The sequence below is a fragment of the Mercurialis annua genome, linkage group LG2, assembly GCF_937616625.2.
Source record: "Mercurialis annua linkage group LG2, ddMerAnnu1.2, whole genome shotgun sequence".
Classification (NCBI taxonomy): domain Eukaryota; kingdom Viridiplantae; phylum Streptophyta; class Magnoliopsida; order Malpighiales; family Euphorbiaceae; genus Mercurialis; species Mercurialis annua.
The window spans coordinates 8,749,730-8,758,567 of record NC_065571.1 but is presented as its reverse complement, the minus strand read 5'-3'; the positions used below and the strand labels follow the sequence as shown (position 1 = coordinate 8,758,567).

The 8,838-nt window shown below is 30.9% G+C and overlaps 1 protein-coding gene across 2 annotated transcripts; it reads right to left on the bottom strand.

Annotated features, from left to right (window-relative positions):
• Positions 1 to 359: 359 nt before the first annotated feature.
• LOC126667649 (aspartic proteinase-like) lies at positions 360 to 6,296 on the bottom strand. Of its 2 annotated transcripts, none has more exons than XM_050360670.2 (14): positions 6,194 to 6,296; positions 5,016 to 5,399; positions 4,499 to 4,559; positions 3,359 to 3,453; positions 3,153 to 3,265; positions 2,874 to 3,042; positions 2,754 to 2,793; positions 2,583 to 2,647; positions 1,808 to 1,921; positions 1,615 to 1,679; positions 1,368 to 1,524; positions 1,167 to 1,286; positions 975 to 1,063; positions 360 to 645 (listed from the first exon to the last, which is right to left on the bottom strand). In XM_050360670.2, the coding sequence occupies exons 2-14, from the start codon at positions 5,379 to 5,381 to the stop codon at positions 561 to 563; spliced, it is 1,539 nt and encodes a 512-aa protein (XP_050216627.1). In that variant the 5' UTR covers positions 5,382 to 5,399; positions 6,194 to 6,296; the 3' UTR covers positions 360 to 560. The 2 variants fall into 2 exon arrangements, with proteins under 2 accessions (XP_050216627.1, XP_055960754.1); XM_056104779.1 differs by having other exon boundaries at positions 5,016 to 5,393; positions 6,194 to 6,210.
• Positions 6,297 to 8,838: the final 2,542 nt, after the last annotated feature.

Below are 8,838 nucleotides of genomic sequence, written 5' to 3'. Positions count from 1 at the left end.
TATTTTAATATTTTGAAATTACTATTGTATTCTACGTATTCTATTAGACATACCAACGTGACCTTATATCTAGTAACAGAACCAATTTTTGTTTGTTTTTGAGGTCAAACTTAGCTTCTGTAATTAACTGATAGCCCGGATTTAATTTCCATCCAACCCTAAATTCACCACAAACATACCTCTATTTGTAAAAAAAATTACTTCTATTTTCTTTTTTAAAAGGAAACAACCCCAGCTAGTGCTAAAACCTACCCTAAGCTTAGGGTAGTTCCGCCACAGCTTATATCCCAAAAGGAACCAAAATGTTGGATGAAGCATCATACGCATCTTGAGTAAAATCTTAATTAAAGAGACTGAAGTTTCAAAATCTACTCTTGTCCAGCTCCATAATGTGAAAGTATTTTACTATTTATTACAAGATGCAACGTTACTGTTTAGATATTTACATCAAAGAGACAATTCCATCACTTACAAGTCAACCCCGAAACACCATAATCTAAAAACGTACAAATAAGCATGGAGTGCAACACTGAACTGAACCTTAAGTAGAACACTTTCAGTTACGCAGCTTCTGCAAATCCAACTCTCTTGTTGCCATAGTCAAACACTGTATGGAATGGACCCATGAAAACATCTCCCAGAATCCTGCATTCCGATGAATATTAGTATAACCATTTAGAGAGGTGCAAAAATCGAACAAAGCCGACAGACTCGGCTTAATTTGATTTTTCAATTCAGTTCGATTTTGGACAAAAAAATTAATTACGTTTTAGTACAAACTAAACCGAAATAACCAAACAGAACCACAAATATCAATCAAATTGACTAGTTCGATTCAGTTTGAATTTTTTTAATTCCTTACAGCCTCGGTTTGGTTTTGGAAATAAATAAATTTTGGTTTGATTCGGCTTGAACCAAATGCACTCTTAATTAGTGAAAGGTAAGATTGTTAAATCTATGAAAAAGTGAGATACCAGAGTGGTCCACGAGGAGGTGGCACATCCAACGCGGTAAATCCACTTATGCACTGAGCTGCTTCTCCTTCACCCACTTTCAAGACATACTAAAAGCCAGCACCGAGAAGATTCAAATTAATCAGCCTTAGGAGAAAGATTTGAACATAATACTGACATTCACACACTAAGAATAGTGGAAAATAAACACACCTGCTCAGGGCTGAGGTCGAAAACTGTTCCACCAATTGTAAATGAAACATTAGGCATAGTAGACAAACTGCCACAATCTACTGCTGATTCTCCCATTGGACTAGGCAACCGTTCACATATCTGCACTTAAAAAGAAATAAGGCACCGGCAGGCAAAGATAGCTCAACAATCGCACAGACATGTTATTGATAATTTGTTTACCTGGTTCACATAATCAAGTATGGAATCCTGTGTTTTATTCTGCTTGAGCTGATTCTGCATCCATACAACTGCCATCTCACAAGTAGAGCACCTTCCATCGTGCAAACCATCAGCCACTTCCTCAATGTTCTCATTCACAACACTCTCAATGCCCACACTGACCACATCAAAATCACACAGCAAATATTAGCATCAATCAGACATTCATAAAGATATCCCAAAATAACCAAAATTTATCGAGTCCAACCTTACACCTCGTGAACCATCAAAGGTACATAAACCAATCTGTGAGCAAATTTTTTGTGGTTGGTCCTGCAACGTATACCAATATTGGCATTTAGATAATCCAATGAGAGAAGCAATATAAGGAAATCCTTCATAACGTGAAGCACAGGCAATAACGGACAATTTGGAGTTGGACATCAGCAAGTTACAAATACCTTCGCTAAAAGCATTTTAATTATGGTTTCTCCATATTGAGCAACAACGGCCTTGCATTCTTGACTAACAACTCCGGTGGCTCCAATAGCAAGATTAACTTCAGCGATAATGCTCTGCAAATTCAGCACACTATGTTACTATTGGAAACAAGCAGCCACTAACAGTATTTGTCATACTCTTACAACCCACCAGCAACTACCATGTCTACAGTTTGAAAACAAGACCTAAAATATAAGCAAGCCCAAAAATGAGAATTTTACTTTCAAAATAGAGAAAAAAATTCCAGAAAACCTCAGATACAGTAAATGATTATCGGAACAAATCAAAATGTAATCAACATTATTATGTGCTACAATCAAGTGGAAGGATATATAGAACCACCCTCAGTATAACACACGCAAAAAGCAACCAGTTTTAACATATCCAACTGCTGACATTAAGCATGCAACTCTAGTGATCATCCATGGACCATGGAAGATAAAATACCATGAATGCTCATTAGCTACTTCACCAAATGACACGGCCTTTTCTGGAAGGAAGATAACATAAAAGTTCTGATGTGGAAATACATGAAACCATGGTTGGGCCTACCAAATCCCACCTCCCTGCCTTTTCCCATGAAGAACAAGAGAACAAGAAGTGCAAGTATATCAATAAATAAAAGAGATCCTCAACTATTTTGCCAGATAAACTACACCTCTAACAGCAAGATGATCTCCACATATCAAGCATTACTCAGAGAATAATGAGGGGGAAAAAAGGTTAACTACCCACCGTAGGACCAGCCAACAAGGAAGTTCCTGAATCAGCAATTGCTGCACAGCCACTGCTGCAAAATCCTGTAGTTTAAAAAAATAAAGGAGGTGAACTACTAAAAGAAATGAGGTGCATTTGCAGCCACCCCCTTCAACACAAAACCATAAACATAATTTGTATTTTGCTTACCGGTTGTTTTACCATCAACTAGAACATCACCCATATCAAACTGCAAGCAAGCAAGACATACTCAGAAGTCAGAATAATAGGTAAAGTGAATGCAGACACTACAGATGCTCAAGAACAAACCTGCCAATAACCTTTCTGTGTCACAGGGACATAAGTATGCTCCCCCTTATAATGTTTGGGGTCCATCCCACCAAAAACAATCTCACCCCCTTCATCTTCATCGGCATTGCGGTTAAACCAAAATGAGAAAACCGGTTCTTTAACAAGACCCTGATTAACCATGTTGTACCTGTCACGGTTACAAGAGGTGTAATTGATAAATCCCACAGTTCTAGCCTCAGATCAATACAACAAACACAAACAATTTAAAACAGTACATAACAATGTGAAACTACATACCAGACAGGGACGGAATTTCCAACAGATATCTCTTGGAATCCAAGTCCAAGTATACCATCAAACTTCGCAACCAAAAAGGTAATGCTGGGCTCCTTGGATGCCTCAATGAATTCCTAAATTCAACCCAATTAGTGAATGCAAATCGCCAACTAAAGCTACTGGACCAATCCCCTTACTTTACACCATAAACAGTTGTATCAATTTACCTGATTCTTGACAACAAGATCACCAACTTCTACATGGTCTTGACTAAAAAATCCAGAGATAGCACCAGTTCCATAATGGATCTCCGCTGATTTCCCTGTATAGACACAATCAACAAGTCAGATTTCCCAACATATGAGGAAGTTTCACCCGCCAGTGAACATCTAACTTTAACAACCAACAGTAAATAAATGCAAATATGATAATGCGTGCTCCATCATAACCATGACATTAGCATCTCATGTTTAGAAGCTATTGACTGCAGACACAAAGAATGCTAAACAACCTTTTGAGAAGTTCGACACAAAAAAAATAACCAAGGCAAGATAAGCACATTTATGCTGCCAAGGAAATCTACAAAGTGATCAACCTAAAAAAAAGACATTCTATAGATCCATCACCATGTGCGAGCAAGAGATCATTAAAATATTGAAATTGCATATAAGAATGAACAAGAAGACACATAAAAATCTATTTAACCAAATCCACATTAGTAGCCATGCTACAAAAGCTGGAATATCAGAAAGATAGCAACTTCATGAAGTAAAAACCAGTAAATAGATCATAGGGATGTTATGCTGCATATTTGCAGCATAATCTGCACAAACATAACCTGCAGACCATTTTAGTTTTTATTCTCCTATCCATAACAACAGCTTTAAAAACAGCAGAAACTCATTATTTGCATGCCAACCACAACATGACAATAGACAGACTATCATGGAATTATAACATGTGAAAACAATAACCTATTTATAAGGATAGATTAATGGATCGATTTAGCACAATCATGATTCACTAATGAACTTATAAACAGAAAAACCTCAAAAATTAGACCACAACACATAGATACATCTGCTGTGTCGAAATCTAGCAAAGCGCTAGACTAATAATTTCAATTTTTTAATTCACTTATCTGATATAAGACACTACTACATCCATATGTGTACACAACTGGAAATGCATACAAGAAGAAGATGAATGCAATATGAATAAGAATTAAGAATCCATTTTGATAAAATTAAAGTCAGCCAAGATCCATCCAAACAAAAATACTAAATTAGTGTGAAAATTTAATGCCCCCAATACAAGAATTTAATTATTCAATGAAAACTAAAGGAAACAAAGACATAGGAACAAACCATTCTTCTTGTAGGTGCTTGACTTGCTCGACTTGTACTTGGAATGGAAAAAGCAAGGGAGCTGTAAACAGACATGAAATCATAATGATATTCCACACCATAAAACACAGCAAAGCTTCTTTCTAAATAATTTCAAGCATTCATGAGAAACTCGAGACTGTCAGAACCCAGCTATATTCCTATAATATGTTAATAAGATCTTCTAATTGCTGTAAGAACATTTTTTTGTTAATACCAGTGTTAGTAGCAGAATGTATTTCTTGGAATAGGAATCCAAAGCATGTTTATATTCACAAAGAAACACAATTTTTCTAAAGTTCCAATGTTTAATTAACTTGTACTTCTACTAAAACAGCATCTATTTTTAGATTCTTTAAATTATCACTAAAATTAATTGTAATTTAGACATAACCTCGCAGTGAAATTGTTGTTATCAGTACACTGGTTTCAATTCCATTCCAGTTCAAAGAGTAACCATTTATGGATAAAATATAAATTACATCTTCATTAAACTTACCGAGAAATAGCACTTTGAAGAAGGAACCCACAGATTAGAACTACCAGTATCAAAAATAACCGTAAACTTCTGTGGAGGGGTACCAATACCAATCTCACCAAAATACTGAGCATCCATATAATTCTTTAATGATACGATATCTATATCTTGTGAATTGTTTAAATTACCACGAAGATGATATTTTTTGATAGAAGCTCGCAGTGCTTCTCCTTCTTTAGACTCATACTGAGCAGCCACACGATTGTTTTGGTCAAAACTCCTCTTTTTAAGTCCAATTCTAACCAATCCATCATTAGACGACGCAGCAAAAACCAAAGGAAGCATAATCAAGCAGAAGAGCAGAAAGGGTTTAAACATTGTTCCCATGTTGATTGATCACTGAAACTTCAAATATAAACAAAAGAAGACAAAATCAATACTTTTATCATCAAATTACTAACACACAAATAGAAAGTTCCAAAAAGAAAAAACCCGCAGAGATGGTTGTGTTATGAATTACGTAGCACGGACACGGATAGGGACACGGGGAAACAGACACTTGGACATGGACATGGACACGGTGAAACAGTGTTATTTTAAAGGTTTTCTATGTATAATAGAAGTTTCATTTACAAAACGTCAAGTGTCCGACATGTTTCCAAAACGGGACACAAAGTATCTGTGATACCTAGGTTATGAATTAATAATAAGCAAACAACAATTCCATTCCACAAAAAATATCAGAACTACGGAGTGTAAACAAATGACATAATTTGAATCTAAAATTGTATTTATATTTGTTTTCTAGCTAAGGTATCTCCAAATTGTACTTAAACTGGAAGAAAATTCCAAAATTATTCTGTAAAACACGATTTGATTCTCATTTTATAAAAAATAATGAACAATATCAACAATTATTGAGTTTAAATTTTAACTGTGTCTTTAAGCTAAATTAATAGCAAAGATTAGCTTTCCTAGGCTACAAACAGAAAAGAAAATGTAATTTTCTAGCAGATTCTAAGCAACCAAACAAAAACAAAAAAAGTCAAAACTCAGAAAACACACAAAACTTAAACAGTAACCGTCAAATCGGAAAGCAAAAAAATGAAATTACATACAAATGAAATCGGAGAATCAATAAAAATTATACATAAAGAGAGTAGTAATTGCGATTATAAAGATCATAAAGAATCACTTACAAAAACGAAGAAGATGATGACGATGATAAATTTTTGTACCTGATTCAGAAAACAGATATTTATATTCTTTCTTTAGCCTTCAGAACAGACTACAGAGATTAATATCTGTGACCGGTTTCTCCGGTTAAATTAATAGGATACTACTAGAAAAATATTGGAAAAATTGCAGTAATGGTATCTAGACTTTCTAAAATCTTTTGTTTGGTGTATGTACTTATTTTTTATTTATTTGAAAATCCAAACTTTGTGAATAACTAATTGATATATGCTTTATGATTATCTCAAAAAAATTCAAAATTTATTTTTAATATTTATTAATTCACTCTATCTATCTTTTTATAATTGTTAATAATAAAATTTTAAATGAAGATAATTACAATTTCAATTATAAAGTTTAGTTGTATTAGATTATAATAAACATAAATTCCAGTAGATATATAAGTAAATAAATAAAAATATACATATATTAATTAGTGTTAAAAATCAGACTGGGTGAGTTTATTAAATTGAAAATCAAAATCAAGTCTCATCTCGTTCGATCATTGGCCAAAAATTAAAAATTCAATTAGACTAATTGTCAATCGGTTTTTGACCAGTTCTTACCGGTGTTTTCAGTTTTTTCCGATTCTTTCTCCTGATCTAAACCTTTTTATTAAATAAATATATTTGAGACCGATATAACCGACTACTTGTAATTGTATAATATGATATTTTTATAATTATTTTGATTTATTTTTTATTTTTCAATTAAATTTTAAATTTGCAGAATTTCTATATAGTAATATTTACTAAAATGAAAATAAAATATTAAGAATGTAATTTTAATATTTTATTTTATTTAAATTAATGATTTAAAAAAACAAATGAGAATAAATTTATAAATATAATTTTAATTTTGACCTGTGAAACTCTCGCTATAAAAGATTACAAACACTAGTTTGGCACAAAAAAGACAAGTATAAATACTTAATGGAACAAAATAAAAATGTAGATATCTAAAGAGAAATTTATAAAAACTTTTGATACTATAAGTGTAATATTTCCCTAATACATTTCATCATGAAACTTAGATAGATCGATTCGTACACGTGTCCCTTATATTGAGGATATTCGTTCCTTATCCAGCAAGACTTGCAGAAATTTTGATAGGATGCGCTGGAGGATCAGTGATGCCATTGCTTCTCTAGAAGACTAAGGTGAATGTATATAGTTTTGGGGAAATTAAAGGTCAAACCAATATTTTTTAAACCTAAAATTAATCTAAGAATATTATAAGTATTTAAATTACTTTACAGTGACATTTTTTATTTAAATTCATTTTAGACTATCATCTATATAATTATTTTATTTATTACAAAAATATAATAACAATTACTTATAAAAAAAATGTAATTTTTAATAATATATGTATTATGAATACTATTATAAATTATAGTAAATAATGTAACAGATTATATAATAAATATTTATTAATTATATATTATATATATATATATTATTTTATATATATATATATATTATTTTTTATATATATATATTATTTTATTATTTTACTTTAAAATTTTATAAATTCACAAATATGAATAATTATAATTGTTAATTTATTTGATTGAATTAATTTAAATTAGTAGCTTTAAGTTTTTTTTTAAGTAACTAACCATAATTATTTGTCCATAATTTTTTAAAGAAAGAAAAAATCAATACTTCACCTTTAAATTATTTAACTACTTCCTCCTCTGTTAAAATGTTGATGTCGTGAAAGATTTAATTATTGAAAAATAAAATTTAATTTAGTCCCTCTACTTGTTTTTAGTATAAATTAATTAATTTATTTATAAAGAAATTATATTATACAACGATAATTTTTTTATAATTTACAACTATTAAATTTGTATGATTTCTTTAAAAATATATATTAAGTATAAATTTATAAAAAAAAGTAACAATAATAAAAATAGTGGCGACAGAGCATGATACACATTAGTGGCGAAGCCATATTTTCATCTTTATATTAATTAATCTAATCTATACATATTAAAATTTATTTTAAATATATATTGACCACTTTTCTCTTTTATTTTATAAAAAAATATAAAAAATTTCTATCTATACTATATATAAAAGCACGGAGAGGGGGGGGACAGACACTTTTACGGTAATACCCTTAATAATGATTCAATATATTTTTTAATCCAACCAAAACTCTAACTTTTCTATATTGTAGATTTCCTTAATAATAGCTCCCTTTAAAAATATTGCAAAGTTGATTTACGGCATTACAAAAAAAAGCCTAATATGAATTATTCGCATAAATTAGATAGTAGCAAAATCAAAAGAAGACTCCTAACATAATAACAACAGTAGGAAACTTAAACTATACTTTCTGTTGAGGAAGGCCATCATGTCCTCTAATTCCGATGAATAGGAATGTTTACTTTTAAAAATTAGATAACTGATTAAGAATAAAATAAATAATTTATATATAATATAATATAATTTCAGTTAGTACTCTAATTATAAGATATCTAATTATGACTCTCATCATAGTATATATTTAAAATAAATAAATAATTAATGAATGACCATATAACTTTTATATAAAATGTTTAATATAAGCAAATAATATTGGTATTTTCTCGCACTGT